We start from the raw sequence: 23,669 nt of genomic DNA, 5'->3' as shown, positions 1-23,669 counted from the left end.
GGAGGGGCATGAGTTGATACTGTCCTTGCCTGAGAGGGGCAGAGTTTTGGGGAAGTCTGTTTTTCAATCCCTGAGTAGAACTGGAAAGGACGATGTAGTAAGTCAAGGTTTTGTGGTTTCAGCTATACTAATAAATGAAGAGTGAGATAGTAGGCTCAGGTTTCAGCCTGCCATCTGTTATGTAGATTACTTGTTCTCAGTGTCTTAGCTAGCCTATTCTAACTAGTATTTTCCAAATAATGCCCAGGCACAGGGTGGTGGTTAGCACATACTGAGTACTGTTTCTAGCAGATGTTATAAACAAGGTCAGTCTGTGCCAGTGGGAGAAGACGGTGCAGACATACATATATGTCTGAGATGTACTGCTCCACTTGTCTGCAGAAACAGCCCTAGCTAACCCAGTTTATTTAGTAATATAGATAAACGTAGGTTATGACAAAAAAGGGAGTATCTGTAATACCTTGATATGATACTGGATCCTAATATCACCTTCCTATAATGTAGTATGATAAATAACAGACTCTTGAAAGAAAAATATGTGGCTAATCTCTCTGCTGACCAGTGGGATTCACACAAATATCATGCATCTTTCCTGTCTCAGGATTGTTGATTTCATGGTAATCCCAGATTAAAGCAGTTCATCCATGATGGACAAAATCATGGCTTAGGGTATGAACTCTAACAGGAGCACCTGTTTTCTACTGGGTGCTGAAGCTGTGAAAGCGAATACACTGGTCATTGAAGTGCAGCCATCTGTAGCACTTCTATTTATCAATATCATTTTTTGTCATTTTACAATATACTTTAGGTGCTTACATTTTTGCTAATAGAGCAAGTTCACCTAAATAACAATGAACTGTGTACTCCTCCAATGATTTRATGGTTAACTCCCATTAAATCCCAACTCTCCTCAAATTCTTTTTTCAGAATATATATAAAAAACATGGATAACATGCATGCCTTCACTCAGTTAGAGTGTTGTCTTAAAAATGTTCAGCTCATCATAAGCAGCTGTTAGCTATGTGCAGCAGTTGGAGACATTACTGTGAGACAGTTAATGTGTTTACTCAGTTCATTTCTGTTTTTCTTCTTCTTCTTCACCATTTTTCCTTCCTGTGCCATTTGTCAGGCCGTATTATTCATCTCTTCTGCCCTTCTGTCATTTTTTTGTTTTGTTCTGTCATACTCTCTCTGGTGCTCTTAGTTTCTTGTTTCACTAGCCCATTTCCCTATCTTTCTTTCCATAATTCAGATTTTCCATTCTGGCCTGATTCTCCCTTTCCCTGCCCACTGTTTACTGGCTATTTTGCCCTTTTCTCCTACTTCAAGCTTTTCAAACTAGCTTTGCAGAGAAGGTCCAACCTGGTGTTTATGAGAACTATATGTCACCCACAGAATTTTAATCAGCTCCCTATCCCTTCTACTGTCACACCTTGTTTAATGGATCTGACCTTGGACCTTTAAAGTTAAAGAATTTTAAATTCAGTGGTCAAAACAATACAAGGATTAATGCTAAGCTTTATTTAAAAAACAAAACAAACAAAACACAGCTAATAAGAAACCTAGCTAAGTAGATTGATGTAGTTCAGGCCTACTGTTAAAAGAAATGTTTTTGATAGCTATTACTTCGCCCGCTGAACTTCTGAAAACTGGCTTCTACTTGTATGTATGAGATGTATGCTTAAAATAAAACAATCCCAGAACAATATCTATGTGAACTTCTTTACCTTATAGAATTACAGAAGGCAAGAAATCCCTGGCTCTTGCTGTGGAAAATGTATACCAACTTCATGTGGAATCAGACTGAGAGATGGAAGGCTTAAATACCTTCAGGTAAGCTTCAAGCACTCTTTCTTCTTATTTTTTTCTTTTCTTTTTCCCTTTTCCCTTTTCCCCTCCTTCCCCCCTTTCCTTCTTTTTTCTTCCTTTTTTTTTTTTTTTTTTTTTTTTTTTCTTTCAGTAAATATAAATGAAGCATAGACTTCTGACGGATTCAGGAAAAATGCATTTATTTTCCGCTTTTGAATTAAGCAGTGTGGTAACACTACTGCCTTTTCTCTTATGTCCTGGAATGATTTCTCAAAAAAAAAATTATTTTTTTGTAAATGAAAGAGATTTCTCATTACAATACAATTTTCTAGATGGACAATCTAGATGCACCTGCGAGCATGAATATTATAAAGTAAATTTAACTATAAAATGAGCCCAAACACCTGCAGTATACTAAGAGTCAATTCAAACCTCACTTTAAGCAAGAAATTAATAAGTTGAAAATATAAATCCTTAAAAATGTCTCCAGTATAGTAGGTTCTTAAACATAAGCAGACACCTCCTGGTTAGAACCAGTCAGTGTCTCACATGAAACAGGAGATAACGTTTTCTCTTGTTTCATTACTGATCCAAGTTTTAGATAGAGTGTGTGTCTGTGTGTGTGTTTCTTTGAACAGTCTTGCCACTGAAATGGAAGTTATGTATGCATATACATCTTTCTGTAAAAGAAAATTTAGAGGTGAAATTCCCAAGGTTCTCACTTAGATGAGTCTCTCTCTTAAGTTAGTGGATGTTTTTTTCCTGGCTAAGAGCTGAAAAAGATCGGATTTTGGTACTTTTAATTGAGCTGTAAATGATACTTTATGAAAGTAAATAATTCCCATGAGAAACCTTTGTTGACAAACAATTATGTTTAGTAAAGGTTTCCATGCTTTATAAACTTTACCATCATGGTATATTGATTCAATATCAGTAAAGGAGTAGTCAGGTTGTATGGTATCCTGAAAAATTATGGTCCCATGTTGCTTTTGTGTTAAGCTAACAGCTCTTAAATCTTTACAGCCAAATGAATCTCTTCAGGATGGCTGTGACAGTCACTCCTGTAAAATAAATGAAAAAGGAGAATTTATCTGGGAAAGGAGAATCACTGGCTGTCCTCCATTTGATTCCAGAAGATGTTTGGCTGAAGGTGTAAGTAGTGAAATGGTTCCTGTTTCCATATTTCATAACAGTCTCTGTCATCTTTATGGTTCTGTATATGTATACTTTGTGTGCATTAGGAATGGAAAACCCCATTCCTCTCCCAACACCTTGGCTAAACTGAATTTGAACTTTCTTTGAAATTCAGAAAAAATGTGATTTATCTTCATTTTTAAATATGTACTGCTTTTATGTGGGACTCTACTGCTGAATGTGCAGTAACTCTGCTCCATATGAAGCAGCAACCAGAGCAAAGCTGTGTGGCTAATTATCCTGAGAAAAGTGTCAAATCAACTCCTTTATACTATAATATAAGTATAAAAGGATAAGGATGTTTTGGCTACCCTAGTATGTAGTTTGAGAAAGGAAGTGCATAGGCTTCCCCTGTGCTCTGGGAAGAGCTAAAACTTTGACATTGGCAGTGGTTTGGTAAAATGAACTGTGAAATAATAACTTATCTACCTTTTCTGTAATCTGGAGTTAGCCCTAAACTGATAATCAGAATGAAGATTGTGTACTCCAGGAAGGGATGTACCACATGGTGCTATATTTGCTTATTCAAAATCAAATAGGTGTTATATCCAGCTCGTCCCATTTTGTTGGCCATGACAGCAAGTGGGAAACCTGTAACACAGCTCATACCCACAACTCTTGAATACACATCTGATATAAACAGAGGAATTAAGAAACATAATGCAGGAAGAATAAAGCTTCTGTAGTCCATTTTCCAATTTGTCATCATAGCAGGACATAGAGCTTTGTTATACAGACAATCCAAATTTAGAAAAATGATAATTACATTACAGGCCTGGGGCTACTGTCACATTCTAAAGTTTTTAAATTAGTGAAGAACAGTTTATTTTTAAACTGAATTTTCCCAAATTGCCTTTATTCTCTTCCCTTCCAAAAAATTAAATATTTTAGCTCTAAAGATGATTGTGTTTGGTCTGATGGACATCTTATCTTTTTTACTTAGAAACAAACCAAACCAAATAAGAACCTTTCCTGCATGTAAATTCAGGTGTTTAGTGCAACAATGGCATCACTCTGTAATGTAAATAAATATTACATTTTCCATTTTTTCCTTTCTTCTTTAATTTTCAGTATTTTTCTCCCATAGCTATATTTTGAGCATTAACTTATGTTAGCCTTTTTAAAAGAGATGATGAATACAAATCAGTTTCTAGTATCAACAGTGATAAAATGCGTAGCACTCAAATCTTGTTTGCTTAAGAAAAAAAAGGAATTTAAACTATCCCTCCTGATATTTTTAGCACTGTATATGAACGAATGTCTGTTCCATGACAACTCTGTATTTATAGGCAAGTGAACGAAAAGTATCACATCTGTGAAATAAGTTTTAATAGCCAAAAGTAGGAGTTTTATTGTTTCAAAAAATTTCTGTAGAAAATAAGTTATGTTGAATAAGTTGAAAGCAGTATTTTACAGTGTTGAACCTATGACTGCATTTGATAACAACTGATTAGAAATAATTGACTGTTGTAACCTCTTCACAGCTTTAATGGTTTATAATGAAAAGATGATTTCTAATGTAGATTTATATTTTTATATAATACAGGAAAATATTTTTTGCCTAATATTCTTTTCTAAACATCCTTTCATATTGCTCCAGCAGAACAGATGAGTTCTAGTTGTGCCTAAATAAAAGTTTTTTGGTCTTGTTTTCTTTTTAGGGCAGAATTGCAAAAATTGGCAATACCTGTTGTGACACATGTAAGTAAATAAGACTTTTTTGGAAACTGCAGAGAATGTAGGCTATTGGCTAAGGAGCTAAGTTTAATATAAGACGTAGCTTAATATTAYAGAGTTAAAGAATGCAGTCAAAATAAAACACCAAACAAATTCCCTCTCTGATTTGTATGTTGTTGTCATGTTTTCTCTAGAAGAACATGTATTTTGACAGTATTCACAAGTGTTTGGAAAGAAATAGACACCCTTCAAATTTTAGTATGTACTGTCATTAAAATGTTAATTATGAATATTTTATTTTATTCATCTAGACAGAACAGGAGCGGTATCACACAGTGGTTAACAGCCACATAACCTAACACTGAACAGTTGAGGCAACCACATCATGAATAACAAATGGCCTTAAAATGTATTTATCAAAAAGAATTGGTGAAAGTAATGTAGTTATGATTGGTTGTGGATAATGTAATAACTAAAAAAGGATGGGAGAATGCTTATCAAAAGTGCATTCCTAGTGTCCAGCTTGACTGTGTGTTAAATTCTGCAGTTTGGAAGTGAGTCCTGCCACTCCTATACTATTGATGATCCAAATGTCAGGCGACAGTTATAGAAAGCATTTGTTTATGTGAAGAAGCATTGCAAATTTGGGTTCAGAATATCAACACGTTTCCTGCCCTCCATCATCTCCTCCTTTTGCTCTATGCCTGTGCTAATAAGTAAAAGATGGCCAGCAGAGAAGCCCATCACTGCACTGCTGCAGTAACTGCTGTAATCATACCCCGATGAAGAAAGTTAACTCCACACGTTTGCTGCCATTGTCTGTCTATAGAATCAGTGARTTCTAGTTTAAGAAGAAGTCAGAAAGCTATTGAGGCAGACTATCATCAAATGGCTCAGCTAGGTAATTTACTTTTTAAGAGAAGTTTAATCTACTGGGCTGAAAGTAAGGAATATGAAAATTATCTGTTAATATAAATTGATTTTAGCATTTGAAAGATGGGAGACCGTACTAATTGGCAATATCTATTGTTGCAATTGAGGAGAGAGGAAAGCCAGTTTCAAATAGGCAGAGCTCAATGCATATATTTAAGTTATATTAAAATAAAAGTGATACTTCCTTGTGGCAGCAAAATCTAAGTGAAATATCTCACACCTAAAATAAGTTCATGTAGCATGGGCTTTCAAATCCTCTTTCCTGTTGATGTTTGCTTGGATGTAGCTCAAAATTGAAAGGTGTCATGTTACACTGCAGTCCTATTAGTAGTCACTCCTATATTCAGGGCCTTCCATAAGGCAGAAGTCAACATATCCCAGGAGTGATATGTTCTTTGAGCTGTATGATTGTGCCTATAGTGAGTACTGTAGCTGGGCAGTTGTATACAAACCCTGATCACTCAGCAATAAGCTACCCAGCCAACTAATCRTAGTTTATTAATTGATGCTTGGAGGAGAAAAAGTGATTGAAACTTAGCTTTGAATCAGATACCACTAGATACCAAACTTTCTTTTGTCTCTCCCCTTTAATTAGATTGTACCCAAGCCTGACCCTTGGTAGTGATATGCAGTCTGTTAAACATGCTATAAGAAAGCAAGCTTTGGCAAAGCTGCTGTAAAGTAATTTAAGTATTCTTTAGGTTCAGATAAGAGAATAATCAGTTACTCATGCGCAGAAGCTTAGATACAGGTTACACTGTCTTCCCAGGTCTTGAGACAGTTTATCTTTTGGCTGCCTAAGCATAATTATTCAAAGAACTTGTTCTCAGGTTCAAAGTGCACTTCAGGCTGGTGACTTTGGTTCTGCAGAGTCCTGTAACAGCCTTGGGCAAAGACTATTTAAGAAATTAGCTTCTCTATCTAAGATATGCCTTGGCAGTTGGAGTTTGTTAGTATGTCCACTTCATCGTTCTGATTTTTAAGTATGTGGGAGCAGATAGCTGGTCAGGTTTTGTTTCCTCATTACAGTTTTGCGGTACTAGCAGAGGATTTGATTATTTACAAAGGATATTCCCTTTCTTCCCAATTCAGAAAGAAAGAATTGTATCTACACTACTTAACTTTCTTGCCTGTTGATCTCAGCTGCATATATCCTGTTAAGTTACATAGATTCGCCGTTGCAAAGAAGGATATGCTCTACAAAAAAAGTAGACAAGAGAAGTAACTGAGCAACAAGTCAATAAATCAAGATCAAAAAAGTCAAGGAAACTGCTGAGCCTGATGACATTGATTTTGCTTGGGGTTGTTTGTCAGCTGATGTGCTGACCTCTATATTCCTTCTGGTTGGACAAGTTTTATCAAATGAAGTGGTAAAATCATTAAATGATAACTGGCAGTTCCAGCCTTGCACCTAGAAATCCTTTTCAAACTCACAGACTATCTTTTCAGATGAAATCTGAGGCTCTAGCAAGGCAAACAGTCAATCTGGTACTAGCCTTTTCTTGGAAAAAGTATTGAAAGCTATGTTTGCTGCTACGAAGATAGATAACATTTCTTTTCAATTTATGTGTATACATAGTTATGGAATTGGCCTGCTGAATTCCATAGTGTCTCTGAAATGTTATTGTATCATATGTAAAAAAAAGTCCAGTATTCTCTTAAACATAAATATTCCATTCATTAGCTACTAATAAGTAAGAGCCTATCTTTACATGGAGATATTGCATTATATTAATACTATAAAGAGCAACTATTTGTAGCACATAAAGCAACCCCTTAAAAAGTATTAATTCCTTTATAAAGCATTAGATATTAGGAATAAAATATCCAGAGTGTTCAGAACAGATATTCTGGGTTAGTCTGTATAAGAGCATGTCAATAGTGAGGTCCAGTTCCAGTACCAGATGACAGGCAAGGGAAATGGAGGAACAGAGCCACTGCCCACTACCACAGTTCATGGACCATAGCAACTTCACTTCTCAGGGAGCGATCAGCAGATTCCCTGAACTTGTACCTTCTGCACATAACAAATCCAGATCTACAACCTCTTGTGCCAATTTCTCACTAAGATGGCAGCGGAGGGGGAAGGAGGAAGAATTTATCTGTGATTAATTGCAAAAACTACTAGAAAAAAAAAAAACAGTATTTCATGGCTCACTGAGGATAGTAGCAAAATTCCCATTGACATATTTGTAAAATTTAGCCACATAGCTTTCTGCAAAATCCAACACATGGGCAAGGATTTTTAGGAGTTGATAACAGCTCTATGTCCAGTCTGGCCAATAGTGAGGCTGAACACATGCAAAGATGCACATGTTGTGGATATCTCCAATAACTGGTCTTAGGCACTCAGTCTACCCAGTAGCTGGCCCTTGGACCCTCCAGTTGCCTCACACACTCACGTACGCATGTACAAACAGATCTCTCAGTCAAACTCCAGACCCCACAGTCTCCCCAGTGGCCGAGTTGGACCTGCTTGTCCTCCAGTATTCAACTGTCAGATCCTCTGATTTCTCTGGGATCTGTCCCAGACTTTGATACCTGGCTCCCAAGGTACTTGCTGACTAGTCCTACCTGATATTTGCTAATGACCACACACTGACATATACATCCACACAATATACATCTACATCCATCTTTCCAGTTGCTGTAACCTCAGGCTCATGGGCCCTATGACCTGTGGTCCCACTCCAGTTACTGATACTTAGACTTCCACGTACACACACATGCTCACAGAATAGAGAGGTTCCCTCAACCAGGACCTTGTTTTTCCCCAAACTCAGTCCTTGCCTTTCCCAACTTTTGTTCCTATCCTAAATATCACGTTATAAGTCTTGTATAATCCCAAGATGTTCTTCACTGACATCCCATAATGAGTCCCTATCCCCATATCCAGTAACTCCTCTTTGGTCTACAAAGTGAGTGGTAGAGCCTGTCTGTTGACTCATCTTGAGGGATGTCATCCCCAGACAATGAGATCTCCTGTGGTAACCCTAAAAGTAGCTGGGTTACGATGCTCTGTTTTTCCAGTTCAGCTATTCAGTTTCCACCACCTGTTATCATTGTTCCTTTGTGTGTGTGTGCAGACAAGCCTTTCTATCACACAACTCAACAAAAATAACAAAGGTATGCTCAGGGAAGAAACAAAATAAAACAACAACAAAAAAGATCCCACTGGAATTACACCTACTTACTGCAGAACTGATATATGGCACTTTCAGTTTGTTGGAAGAATGTGATCCCTTTCTATGGTTCTTAGATTTGGAAGCTTATCAAGATTCATAGTGAATGACTTGCCCAGGTATGAATTAATAGAAAATGGCTATATCTTGCTTCTTGATGGTTGTGACTGTCATATGTTAAGGAAATATGTTCACATACTTTGAAATTAACGTCTTAAACAGAAATCCATGAGGTACCTTAATTGCTGCTTCTTAGGCATCTTTTACRTCTTCATGGAAATGTACATGCCCCTCAGAGATACCATTGTCTTGTTACCTTGCCTATCAGCTAAATGAACAATGTACTGTTGAACTATCTTAAAAAAAAAAATCTAACATGGAAACCAGTGGGTTAAAGGCATATGTGTTGAATGGTGTCTTTAAAACAAATCAGTCAATCAAAAAGAAACAAGAGGAGAACTCTAATCTACAGTGGAATTTAAGGTTACAGTATGGTATATTCATACAACTCTACATTAATCATTATATGGAAACAAGGCTAAGTCTTTTGTTAGGATTCTTGCCAGTAATGACATCTCACTACCAGCAATTTCAGCCTTAAGAGAAAAGGAAGAAAAAATTTGTTTTCAGCAATTGTTCGCATTGTCAAACATTTATATTTATTTATTTATTTTTAACTTGGTAGGTGTGGAAGAAGAATGTCGACCAATAAGTACCAGACTGCAGTACAGAAATATCAATGGATGCATGACTGAGAAGGAAGTGCCTATTTCTCACTGTGAGGTAAAATAAAACAAACAAACAAATGCCCCCTCACAGCTTCCCTCACCACCTTTCTTTTTCACAAGGGTGCCTTTGGCTCCTTCATGGCTTCACTTCAATAAATGGAGCATCATACCCTTCTCACTGGTTGATTTATACTGTGTGAATCCCATTTGCACTAATTTCCTTAAGTATTTTGGCGATGCTGAGTTTTCCCTAATTAAGCCAATATGAAAAAAAAAAAGGCACACACATCATGCCTTTACCTCCAGCACAGATGAATAAGTCTGAAATGACTTTATCAAGACTTTCTATATAGAGCAGAGTTTTCATCTCAGTATTAGTGTACCCGATTTTCAGATCTGAGTCTAAGGTTAACCTTACACATCCCTCTTCAGGCTCTGAAGTTGGGTTATGAGAATCTAAATCTATATTTAGGTGCATGATGCAGAGGTTTAACCTTGAGCTCTATGATTTGGTATGACTTCTCTCTTTGCCTGAGCACTAAGCTATTGTGTTTTGAATGTTTCATATATTTCCATAATTGGATTAAAAGCTGAGTGTTATGGTATTTTCTTGCCCATCACTCATTACAGGTAATAGAGAACTTGAAACAGGAGCATAACACTCCTTCCAGATGTTCCTGTCCTTCTGAGACTAGAAACCAAAAAGAATATTCTCTCCCCAGACCAATTGTAGCAGAACAACAGCTCATTTTGAAATAACCATGCCTTACACAGGATCTATATACAATCTTTATACACAAGTTATGCAAGGATGGTAGGCAGGAAGTTTTGACTTCTACCCTGCACCTTGGGTATTATCTTTAGCTGGTGCAGTACGCAAAATGGGTCTTCCTCTTTCCTATAACCACTGGAAAAAGAACAGAAACGGGAAGGAAAAGTACTGAGACCAATATGTCAAGAGTTTTCAGATAGATAACTGGATAAGGGTCTCCATTTGGTATTACACAAGACTTATTCTGCAGGGGAGCTTGAAGAACAACAACAACAAAATACTTACCTTTCTTCAAAAAGAAGATTGTTACCCTCTCATCCTGTCCACAAAGTCAGTGGTGATTAGGTCTTTAGCCATAAAGTCATATGTATTGGAGTTTTACAGGAAAACATTGAACTCTGGGCGAGGAAGCCTATAGTTGTTTCCAAGGGAAGAACACAGATTTTGGTTTCACTGAGGTCTGCTGATATTCAAACTTTGTATCTCTTTTTCCTCTTAGGGTAAGTGCGGAAGCAATACCAGATACTCCATTCAGACGGGGCAATGGGAAGACGTGTGCAGCTGCTGCACAGCCACTCAGACCACCACAGTCATGATCCCCCTGCGGTGTGCCAATGGCACAGTAGTGCAGCATTACATCCCTTCTGCCTCTCAGTGTGAGTGCCGTTCTCGGAAGTGCACAGACTGATTATTTCCAAGAAACCAGTTCATTTAATCTTCGAGTTTTTTGACCAAGGAACTTTACAATACAAGCCTCAGTTTCTCTCTGTAGACTGTTTTATCCAGTAGAATTCTGACTAACTAATTGTATCAACATAGCAAACAATAAAACTTACTAGCACAATGGAGCATTATTTTCTGAGTATTCTTGGGATGGTTTATAAAAAAGATATTTAAGATTGTGTTGTTTCTCTTCATCTTCACCACGGAAAATTATTCACATTATTAAAAATAAGACACAGTAACAGAAACAATTTATTTTACTGAAAGAACATATCCCAAAGCATTTAATGGTGTATTCATAACTATTGCATTTGCATTCTCTACTCCAGATCTCAATGACACATTTTGGGGTTTAGAGTTTGTTGGTCTTCAGTCTTGCTTCTCCCACCCTCTGCCAGTGGGTATGGTAATTATAGCATCAGCCTTCATAGCAGGAGAATAATATTCTTGGAACATATCATACAATACTGATGATGACTTAGACAATCAAATATTTTTCTGCAATGTATACATGTTTTTCCGCTGAAATGGTACCAGAGAAACTATGTGCCAAAGACAGCTTTTGTAACTTCTGCAAGTCCTCACTGTTTGTGAATGTGTTGACAGACTGTCCTTACCTACGTATTTCAGCACTTCTGCAGCCAACTTTGAGAGAAAAATTACCAGAAATCTCCCTTTTTTTCAAATTTATTACTACCGTTTCCTTCATTTCTCACTGAAGAGATGAGGACTTCCTCACGGAGAGGCAGCCTAATATCACAGGCCTTACCCTTCCTTCATTATGCACCATATTACTGCAAGAAAGCATGAAGCTGCTGCTTTTTTTGAAGGCATGAAATTGAATCTAAAAAAACAAAAAATAAAAAAGAAAAACATAAACCAAAACCCTCAGCTTTCCTTTAGTTGCCCCCAAATCAGGTGCCAAGACTTCATCTGTTGCATTAGGTATGAAAAATGGATATATCTTCAATATAACCAAACTGTTGAATTGTTAATAGCAGGTTTAGTTTAGCTACTGCTGCCAGGAATAATTAAAACAGGATTTAAATTCTCTATGTATGATCAGGCCACTAAAGAAAGATCAGAAAATATTTGAGGGGAGGAGGAAGGAGAGGATAAGGTGCCAGTCAAGCTGTTTCATGAGAGCTAATTTCTCACCCCTCAAACCAGAGGTAAAACTTCATTGTATTTGCATTTTTGCAAGACAAGAATATTTTGACTTTAGATAGATTGAGTTCTTTCACATTTTCTGTAAATTCACAGCACTGATCCAGAGGGAGGGCTGCTTTTTAAATAATTAAATAAATAAATTTCCATCCATTTGTTAGGAAATCAGTATGACCTGGGAATAAGTTACAGGCGGAAAAAAAGAAAAGAAAAGAAAAGAAAAGAAAAGAAAAGAAAAGAAAAGAAAAATTCTTCCAGCAGAAGTGACTGTGAACTAGTCCAAACTATATATAGGAGTCAACCTAAAGGGTAAGAATACTCCTGAGAAGCCTAGCAGAAAAAGTCAGGAAATCAAGGTGTACTTGTGCAGTTTTTACGTTGGCATCTGCAGAAATAGAAGGCATTCCAGAGGATGTTACCACCACATGGGAGGAAAGTGCTGAGGCTAAGACCTGTTCCTTCTCACATGAATGTTAATGTCAGATGTTTAGATGGATCAAAACACCCTCTAACATGCGCAAATGGCTCTCCTTCGGAGCTCCAAGTGGGTAAAGCAAAGTTCTCTTTGCACTTCCTACTAAAATATAAACTTCTTTTAGGAGTTAGATTTAGCTCGGTTGGTTAGAGCATGATGCTAATAATGCCTAGGTCATGGGTTCAATCCCTGTATGGGCCACTTGCTTCAGGGTTAGACTAGATGATCTCCAGAGGTTCTTATCAATCCTATGACAGGAACCAGAGATATTCCCCTTTACCCTTTCCACTCAGCTGTGGATTTAATATATGGTCCTTTTCTCCTTCATTATTCATTAAAAATAGCCTCTATTGCTGCATAATGCTAGGACAATCACAGGCCTTTTATGTGTCTCTGTTTCTCCTGCCATGGGAGCAAAATGTGCATCAAGCACATCAACAACAGCCTTTTGGAGAGGAACCAGTCCAACTTCCTGCGATAGGTCTCTGCTCCTGGTTTTCCTCCATCCTCCCACTAGATCTTTGTTGCACCTGCCTCTAATATTAAGTTTCCTGTGGAGGTAGTTTTGGGTCATGAAGGTAATATCAGCTGCACAGCAACCCAGCTGAAGCTGCAAAAAACCAACTACTGGAAACCAGCCTTTAACATATCAGAGAGTATCAGAGAGCAGGAATAGATACAGAGTAAGAAGTAGTATCTTTTTCTTCCTGTTATTATACCAGGACTGTGTCTTGTTTTCCATTAGCACCCCTACTCAGACTGACCATTTTTGGCTTGTGAAATCTGACAGGATTGCAGTCTAAAATTTCTTGGCCGCAGAAAGGCCATCTAATCAGGTAATTGCAAGGATCAGACACCAGCTTATCAGCATGGGAAGGACATGTAGGGATATTCATAARGCAGAGACACAAGCAGATGTGAACAGCTAGGATTTTTGACCAGCAGCAAAGTAGATGGACAGCATTAAATTAAAGATCCATCTGACAAACAAGCAAACATTCCTGTTTTTATTACTTCGATCTCAATCTATATCAGATCTACTAAAATCTAGTAGATCTAAATATTTCAAGACAGAAACAGACTACAGTAAAGATTTTGGGCTTCAGACTAGGGCAAGTAGTATTTTTCCTAAGGAGCTTCACATTTTTCAGTAGTGCTTGGTTATAGGATCAAACTCACAGCATGTGTAATTCAAGGTAATTAGATAAACAGATTTGTATCAGGAGTGTACACCAGTTCAAGAACATGCCTGTACTATGCTCCTAGTCTTCATCTTCCTTGGTAGCAGTTCTGTTTTCAAGTATCAGTGCAGTAAGTCAGACTCATCAATTAACTTTTGGCAGCGGTATCTAAGCTTTGAGGACATCATTTTTAGCTTGTATTTATTGTTTACAAGTTTTACATGTTTTAAACTATGCCAGTTTTTGCCTTTCAGCAGCTGTTTCAGAACACATCCGACCATTTCAGAACACCTGGTTTGGACTGGCAGATGTGTTACAAGGTAAATTTACAGGAACATTAAATGGATTTCAGGAAGACTTCTTAATATAACTTCTAATTATTAAAAGCATGTAAACTCCATGCTAACTTTTACAGATTCCAAAGAACCCGTCCACTTCCACAGGTGAAACACAATCTGCCGTATTGGCATTATTTGTCACAGCTCAGCATTATTAACACTGTTGCTAGGTATCTCAGGAAACACACTGATGCTCAGATATGATTTTTCTCTACGGGACTGTGTCATTAAAAAAAGAGAGACCACCTCCATTTCACCCAGCTGCATATTGCTTACTATCATATTGCAGCCTGTGTGTATTATTTATTACCTGGGGTAGCTGTATTACCTGTAATAGACCCATCCTTATGGCTTATAGGAGCCAGTAATATGACCCAATGAAGGAGATTTTTGTGCCCACAGAGACTGCTGCAGCACCTGGCTCTACAGGTATAGGGATATACTCTCTCAGAAAGAGTGGATTTTCTCTTCTGTCTTAGCCATTAGTTGGTGTGAGATATAATAGGGATATTAAGTAGCATATTTCCAACAAGTTTTCATTGCCCTCTTCCAGAGATAAGCATATGTAAGCAAAGCTGTAGGTTTGATATCTGTCCAGGGTATAGAATAATTGATTATAAAACATAAATGCAAAAAATCATTTCAACATTTGCTCTCTTTAGAGCATTCTCTGGTCCCATTTTGCCACCTGGTTGTTAGCAGGTGCTGTATGTGATTGCACCATTGCTCCTGTACAAAGCACGACATACATTGAAATCTGTGCAGATGTGGACATTTGAGCAAGTCAATCAAACAAAGAATGATTCATTCGTTCAAATGAATGAGGTGTTTATGTAATTAAAAAATCACAGACATTCCATCTCAAAAACTGCATGCATCGTCTACTGTGCTAACACAAACCTGTACCCCCAATGGAAGAGATTTTACACTTAGCAACTGAGAACATTCTTTATTTCTGGGATCTAATAGCTTTTACACAGTCATTTCGGAAGCTGTGGCACCCAGATTGTTAGCTATTTCACAGCTGAAGGCAGTTTTAAAATGAAATTCTGAAACAATTACAGGACACTAGGAGTGTAAGAAGGAATAGTATTTGATACCTGTTGATAGGTCCTATAGAATTTAGGAAATACCACTCTAAATGAGGGATGAAGAAGAGTGGGATGATTTACCTTCTCATATCTGATGGCATTACTTTTTTAACATTTGTTTTAGCATTCAGATAATATTCTGCAACATTTAATGTATTAATCTTCTCTGTATGTATGGAGAGAGAACCTAAACATCACTTTTTCCCTATTGTCAGTGGTAAACAGCAGTGTAGAAAAGTTTAAGTGACCTGTACAAAGCTGCTCAAGGTGGAGTCAGTAGTCCTCACCCCTCTTTCTTTCAAGTAAAATCAGAAACATAACATTAGTATAAGTTACACATAAAATTTCTTCTGTAACACTTCAATTTAGACAAAGTAAACAAATGAACACCATCTAATTTAATCTAATTCTTTTCAGTCTGCCTATAGCTAGCTCATTAAAAGGATAAGCCATCCATTGAAAAGTTGTCCAGAGTTTAAACTGTTCTTAGTCTTATTGGAATTTTTTTTAATACACCTGACCCAAGTTTTGAGCAATGTCAGCCACCCTGCTCCTCACATGAGCTCACTAGCATTGATAGTTTATTTTAGTTATTACATTCGTGTGACTTCTAGTCACTCTTCTCTCTGTGATGTAGACGCTCTTCTTGCAGGTTCTGATGTAGTACTGATACTAACTAGCAAGCTGAAAAACTCATTTAGTTCACACAGTAAGAACACTGTAGTTCATTCAGTCATGGAGCAAATCTGTTCCCTCCTCCCACACTAAAGCAAGTGTTGTAGCATTTAGCATATAAGCTAAAGGGAAAAAAAAAGGATTTGAACTCTAAGGAATTACTCCTCCCTCCAATTATTATTATCAAATAAAAATTCTCCCTCAGAAGACATTAGCTGATGGTAACTCTTCCCAATATATTGCCTAAATCTTAAGATTGAAGGCTAAGCAAGATCCATCACCTGCTCTGATTTTACAGTTGATTTCAAGATAATTGCATGAATATTTCATACAAGAATGACTATGCAGCATCCAGGCAGTCATGTAACTTAAGTAGCTGAGATGCAGTCTTACAAAAAGATTTCCACACTTACTTCCTGTCTGGAAGTACTACATGGCTTTACAGACACATGTAATCCCATGGAAACCATCTCCAGGATAGTCTCATCCTTGAAGCAATGATTTTCTGGACAGAGCTGGTTCTACTGTAGAGTCTTGGTTTTGCATTTACTTTCCTTTTCCCCACTTCCTCCTCCACCCCTTAACTTTATGGGGAGTTAGGAGAAAATATTCTTACTGTTTTACTGCTTGTTGAGGCATCATGAAGCATGAAGACAAGATGCTGAGACTCTAGCAGAGAGTTGCTACAGCCTCTCAGCTCATGAGTGTTTTGCCTTTTTTCCCTTCCCCTCTGTGATGGTAATTACTGAAACAGAAGGTCTGGCTAATTAGCTTTAGATGTGGTTTGCTTAAAGCAGGATCAGTCTGGGATGGAAATAGTTGCTGGTGCTGCTCACAACTTAAGCCAGTGCAGAAGCAGCTTGTACACACAATCAACATAGTCATATTCTATCAGCACTGCCTCAATGGTCAGTCAAACCTCTAGACAACATGGAAGCATATGTGCCTGGTAAGTTTATTCTTTGTTTCATTGTTAATTGTTGTCTATGAAGCTGAATAGGTGTCGACAGAGTGGGGAACAGTGAAAAGACCACTTAGAAAGAAATTCTGTGTTTTTTTTCAGGGCATTTTCGTATTATCAAATGAACAACCAGCTTCCTTCCATCCGCAAGGCGGGAGGAAAAAAAAAAGGAAAAAAAAAACACCCTAGAAACAAAACCAGAAAAAACCTGTGAGACTGTGGTCCACTTTATATGCTGAAAGCTCAAAGAAAAAGCATGCAGCATGAATATCTTCTGAAGAGCAGCTATAGGGCAGCATTGTGATACGTGTAGAAAAGATCATAACTGCTTTGTGCTGGACTTCTGCTCTCTTCCTCTGAATTTTCATTATTGCAATACAGTTGTGGGAGAGAGAGGGAAAGCAATATCCTTTTTCAATAACTAGTGAACTCTGCTCAGTGTATAAAACATTTTTAATTTGAGTTCCCAGCGTACAAATTTAGAATCATGTTTAGTGCTAATGTCGTGGCACTACTACTTTACTGCTATGGCTGAGAGTTCTTTCTAGGTTAGCTCATCATTTCTGGAGCTTGTAGCTCTGCTGTGAGGTCTAAGCTGTCATGCAGCTCATTGCATCCTGCTGCTTCTGGGGTCTCCATCCAGCCCCCTTCCTAACATTGATGGCATAGTGCCATTACATATGCCATTACATACATATACAATGTGCAAAAGCCATTGCATGCATAGCCTGATTCTTATCTCGCTAGCTTTATTCCTTTTTTTACCCCCGATCCTTCACTGCTGGAATTATTCCTAATTTATGCTGAATGTGGAAAAATGAAGTTCTTTCTGTAAGCTGTAGGTTTAGAGAACAGTAAAAAAGGAAAATGAGAGGAGCCTGTAAAGTTATACATACAGATGTATTATACAGATGTAGGTCCATTAAGTCTTTAGTAAATGCAACCATGCATAACAAGGCTCAGATTTTTGTTTTATATCATGTGATTCCCATGTGTAGCTCCACAGGTCTACTCTGCCTTTTTGGGAGGTGGAGGGGAAAATACTGTGTTGTATGCATCTAGGATACATGTGTTGTGTGAAACTAGGAACCAGCTTTGCTTGATGCACATTTCTTTTCCTACGGTTTCTTAATTAGTTTTGTTTAAGTATGGTAAGAAATTTCTCTTCAGTTTAGCTGTATGCTACTCTGAAACAAGTCAATATTTGTGAAGGACTAGCTTTCCTCAATACACACTGACATCCCTTTGTGCATACATACTGTGCCTATCATAGTCTGCTACATAATATAGTCACTCTGTTTTAAGAGGGAGAAGTTTCTGATGCCAAATAGTACCTAGACAAGATGTCAAAGGCAACAGTAGTAACAAACCACAAACCACTAAACTGTCCACTGCAATAGCCTGAAACTTTTGCTTTAAATACATTTGGAAGATTATTGATTAAGTGCTGTCAGTGTTACATCCCCAAGTCAAGCAGATTGTGCAGATAGTGCTACATATTTTGCAAAATCTAGCTGTAACATAAGCAAAAGTCCTTCAAGAGAAAGATAAAAGGCTATGGTAGTTTTATCTGCTATACACCAGTCAGGAATTAAGGTGCTCTCTACCTCCTTCAGAGAGATTTCCCCTTTTATACTCTCCATCTTCCATCAGATTTTATTTCCTTCATTCCTAATATTTCATGTTGATAGTCTTCCATCCTTTAAGAGATCCTCTGGCTTGCACCATTTGCCAGGGGTGAGTGAATATCCCTAGTAACTCAGGCCCATCTTTTCTGTGTCCAGTGTCAGAGATGAGGGCTCCTGTGTTTGTGAGGACCCATCAAAAAAGCACAACAACCACAGACTTTTACAGTGGTGACTGTGACCACAGCTGCCAGGCCAGCCAAAGCTAACCTTGCTCTCACTTACCTGCCCTTCTCTGCTGAAGTACCACAGTGTTGTTGGATGCGAGTTTCTGGTAGCAGTTCAGGTATAGGTCTCCTTTCCCCTAGGATGCCTCTATGAGGCTTGTTGTTAGCTATTGAAGCAGTCACCTTAAAGACCACTTGAATATGCATTTGTGCAAAGACCCAGAGGGTTATGGACAAATCACTGGTACTGTGTAGATGATCTGCATATTAACAGTCTCCTGAAACATGTCTCAATGAATATCTTGATGAAGTAAGAAACTCACTTTGTGCTGGAATTACTCTTTGTGTGCAACCTCACCAAATTCCACATAGCTACAACAGAATGCGATTTACTGCATTGTGTTTTCAAGACTATCATTAGTGCATTTCAAGAATTACAGGAATTCAAGACAGGCAAATCTGGCCGAACCTTTTGGTGCTCTTACCTATAGCCAGAAGGAAATCTCTCCTGCATGAGGCAAAATGCAGCAAATCTCAGATTAGAGGGTACAAAGCCTACCATGGAGAGGAGACATTTAGAGGGAGCTTCTGGGAAGCATAAGTATAGAAGTGGCTTGGAGGATGCACTGGGGCTAAAAGATCAGAAGTGGAGCAATGCTTTTTAGACTAAGGTAGGTAGTATGGCCTCATGCAGTTTCCTGTCTAATTTCCACCCTCATTACAGTCTCCCAGCCATATCCTTTGAGCAGGGAAACTTCTTGGGTAAAAAAGCTGCAGATGCTGCCAAGGAAGAGAATGGAGCATGGACAGGATTATGGATGAGGTAGAGCTAGAAACATTGTTCTTCAGGTTAGCTGTTTCCTCCCTGTTTCCCAACAGATGAATTGTCACTTGGAGGCAAGAGAACCAGACTTGCAGCCTACAATTTGAGGAAGGCTCCTACAGTGCTTCTCAGACTACAGATGGCAAGGGCAAAAATCACCTCTGAGTTCTGTCTAATGCCCTTTCCAATCTGAGTACATCTTCTTATCTGGGCACTACTCTACCATTCAGTTCCAAGTGCTTCATCCTGATCCTTCAGGACACTCGGCAACGAGAACCTGTTGGGTAAGAATCGCTGTTTCAGTTGTGCCCCTTTACAATTAACTATATCCTATGTTGTTTCTCTCTTTCCTTCCCAGCCTCCAGAATATGTTCAGAGAAGAAATACTGTTTATAGAGAAAAATCTCCGTTACTGAGTTTAGTTGTTATGAGACTGGTTTTAGAAGTAGGTAAGCACTAGGGGACCAGACATCTAAATAGTGCTTAAACCAATCATATGAAAGAAACATCGTATTTCAGAAACTTAATGGTAAAACTCTACTTTTTMTTTCTTTTATTCAAATACAAGGAGTTTGAAAATACCACACTGTTTTAAATTAATTTTAATTAAGCATACTGGACCTTTTCCTTCATGTAAGATTGAATAATAGAATGGATTTGCTACATTTAAAAAAGAAGAATATTCCTAGATGTTTCCTCTGATGGCCTGTGTTCTGTAAGCTTGCTCAAGGCTTAACTAATTAACATGCATTCTATTGTGTCTGAGATTCTGTAATTAAAATATTAAATAATGATAATTATTTGGAAGTGGCAAGGGTGGCAGTTTAATGAAAGAAAACTGTAGTGTAATGAATATTTGCACACTTTAACAGATGTGAATGGCTGTATTGAAATTGGTAGGTCTAGATAAGTTTAAGAACTGAGAAGTCAGTGGAGCCCTGAAAAACACATGTATAATCATGTTATATTCTTATAAAAATCCTTTAAAGAAGATATCTTTAGCTCAAGCTACATACAAACAATGAATTCAATTAAATTCTTTTTCATATCTAATTGAAGAGTGAAAGAAATAAGTTTACTAAACAACACTCCTAAATTGCACATGTTCTGAATCAGCTTGCAGAGCAGACTGTGTGAGCATTTGCATGCTAATTGCTGTGGTGCCTTTCAGAAATGCAGCCTATTTCTGATAGTTTGCTGGGAAGAGAGTAAGATGAATAAAAGTAAGCTAGGATCTGTTCCTTGAGCAGCCAAACCATTTAAAAATGTATTCTGCAAATGGTTGTGCTTATGACAATCTGACTATCTGGACCACTCAGACGAGATAATAGGCTCTTACTCAAGATGTAACACAGAGATCCTAACTAGGTAGGGTCTTTATTACACATTTCCCAAGTAGTGTGGTTCTTTTAGAGACACTCTCAGTCTTTTCATTTTGGCAGTATGTGCAGCTTTGTCATTATTGCACTTTAGACAAGCAACTGGAAAATTGGATAGAGAGGTCAATGTAAATGTGGTCAACTCTTACCTTTACAAAAAGCCTAAGCAAAGGAGTGCAGAGAGACTGAATGAGCAAGTAATTGATTCCCATCCTAGCTACTATGTGGCATTGGAACTAGCACCGATCCAAGAGCTGATCATCATCTCAATGTCTTTTGTGAGCTTTGTCTTGGAGGTACTTTGGTCTTGGAAGCTGTTTACAACTGGAAGTAGTTTGATTGGAGAGGAAGGTTACTGGGAATGTTTCTACAATGAGCATAGCTCTGAACACCAGTTTTACAGATTGAATTCAAGAGGTGCTTTGCTGCTGTTCTCTGAGGATTTATGCAAACATGTGTATATACATATAGATGTACATACATGCACACATACACACAAAAAACTTGTTTCTGTCAACATTAATTCCCACAGAATATGTACAGAATGGGTACACATAGAGATAGATGTTCTAAAGGCTGACAGGGAAGAATGAAGTCAGATAGTACCTGAAGTACTGCAGCACCATAAGCAAGGACATGTGGAACTGATTCAGAACAAAAATTTTTGGTTCAGTTGATTTGATTTGGCAAGATGAAAAGCTCTTGGCAGTACAGCTTTCTTCCAATGTTGACATGGAAACTATATTTCCATCCAAAATCTTATTCTGAAAAGAAATCCCCAGCTGCTTCACCTGCTTACCAGGGTTAACCTAAGGCTCATGACACAGTTCATGAAGGCTGGGAAGCATAATGGAAATGAAATCATTTTATTATAAATGTACTGCAGAATTTTACCTAGGTCCAGCTAAAAGGACTGGGAACAAAAGTGTTTGACTGCATAAAGGTTTTGTGAGTTATCCTAGGCATAGCCTGAAAATATTGAAGAAATGTTATGTGTAGCCTCTGGGAATAAAACCTTCACTTATTAATTATATGCCTTGAAATTTCCCTCATGATGTCATTATGTGCTTCATTAAAGTAAACCAAGTGTGGGTCTGCTTGAGAGAGCAGAAAAGTAGGATTGACTAGTCAATCTATGACACAGTTCAAGGGCTGCAGGACTCTAGTCCATTTTTGGTAGGAAACAGACCTCAACTTTTTTAGTGTCCTATTTTTCCTCCTCTTTGCTTCCTGAAAAAAATGAAAGAGATTCAGAGAGGATGGGGAAAAGCTGACTTCCCAGCTTTATTTTAGGATTTTTCTCCCCCCCCCACTACCACTTCTTCCCCCACAACACATACACAAAAGAGAGAGAGAAGGACCAAACCTTGCTTTCACCATCTGTAAGGAAGGAGCCTTTTAGCTTTCTCTTGAATTATCTGAAAAGTTGATGATCACTGCACAAATCTATAGGTTTCCTGCGTACAGCTATCTCCTCAAATGTTCTGTTTTTTGAGTTGCTATTTGAAATGTTTCTCCTGCTTGTTTTGTTTCAGCAATGCAGGAAAAATGCTCTTCAGTCACATGAACACTGAGCAAGAGGCATAGCTGTTCCTATCTTCTCTCTTCCATGGTCTCCCTCACTATACGGAAGGTGCAGAGGAAGCTGCTGGCATTTCCCAGTGCGTTCTCGTGATAGGGAAGGGCAAAGTTAATTTCTTCTAATATAGTGCAGCAAATCCCACTGGACAGCTCTACAGCTCCTGTCGGGCTGAAAGCAGCAATATTATGCTGTTGAAGCTTCTTGTTTCCTTATAGAAAATGGAAAGTGAGTAAGAAAAGAGCTGCAACATTACTGGTATTAGCAATAGGGAATAAGAGATACTGTGGATGTACTGTCTCCCTGGATATATGGGAGAATGTTCCTGAAGAATGTTCCAATTATTGTTAGAACAGATGGGGAACACATCTAAAATTAAAAGGTTAAAATTAAAGGGCATCCAGAGAAGGAGGGCTGCACAAGCCCTCCTCCATTCATTTAAGACACAGCTATCTCATGAGCTACATGAGTAAGCTACAAAGTCTAGACTTTCTAGAGTTTCCTAACCTCCTAGCTGAGGTACAGGAGTATGAATGCATTCAAATATTGAGCATAATGCTGAATTATGCTCAGTGTTGTCTTATGGTTCCCCCTTCCCTAATATTTCGTGCACAAGTAACTGCTATTCCACTGCAGTTATATATACCACTCTCCTTTGACTACACACATCACTAGAAGTGCATCACCTGAAGTTGTGAGTGTCCATTAACTGGACTCTCACATTAACTCCCAACTATATTCTTGGGAAACTAGCTGCACAAATATCTACTTACCTAGCTCTTATTTTCAGACTTTCCTTTAGCCTCCTGATAGCCTACTCTGAGCAGACAGAAGACAACAAAGTTGACTAGGGACACTTTATCAGCATATGACAACAAATACTTCACAGTTCCTCAAAACCGACCTTCCTTGCACACTRGCAGAATCAATGGAGCTTTTGAACCATCTGGCTATATGGAGTCCTGCAGCAGCAGTTCTGTAAATAGTATTTTGTATTCACTGATTTAACTCCAATGCTTTGGGATGTGGAAGAGAAGCTTGGAGCAGGGAGAGCAGAGCATGACACATTCCTCTTGTGCATTAGGCAAATAACGGCTATATTAGGGGCTGTACAAGTAAATGAATGCAAC

General features: G+C 38.0%; 2 protein-coding genes across 2 annotated transcripts in view; both read left to right on the top strand.

Moving 5' to 3' along the window:
- Positions 1–11,143, top strand: part of VWF (von Willebrand factor) — a 140,823-nt gene extending 129,680 nt beyond the window's left edge. Inside the window, exons 48-52 of the mRNA XM_085311282.1 lie at positions 1,735–1,833; positions 2,833–2,961; positions 4,665–4,704; positions 9,481–9,578; positions 10,795–11,143. Coding sequence (XP_085167408.1) covers positions 1,735–1,833; positions 2,833–2,961; positions 4,665–4,704; positions 9,481–9,578; positions 10,795–10,983 — 555 coding nt within the window. The 3' untranslated portion in view covers positions 10,984–11,143. The remainder of the gene's footprint in view (positions 1–1,734; positions 1,834–2,832; positions 2,962–4,664; positions 4,705–9,480; positions 9,579–10,794) is intronic.
- An 8,417-nt stretch (positions 11,144–19,560) lies between these two features.
- ANO2 (anoctamin 2) overlaps positions 19,561–23,669 on the top strand; it is a 181,839-nt gene continuing 177,730 nt past the window's right edge. Inside the window, 3 exon segments of the mRNA XM_085311278.1 lie at positions 19,561–19,581; positions 19,940–20,030; positions 23,330–23,517. Coding sequence (XP_085167404.1) covers positions 19,561–19,581; positions 19,940–20,030; positions 23,330–23,517 — 300 coding nt within the window.

The sequence above is a fragment of the Rhea americana genome, unplaced genomic scaffold, assembly GCF_003343005.1.
Source record: "Rhea americana isolate MKP2758 unplaced genomic scaffold, rheAme1 scaffold_338, whole genome shotgun sequence".
NCBI classification, from domain to species: Eukaryota; Metazoa; Chordata; class Aves; order Rheiformes; family Rheidae; genus Rhea; species Rhea americana.
This window is presented reverse-complemented; position numbering and strand designations above follow the sequence as displayed.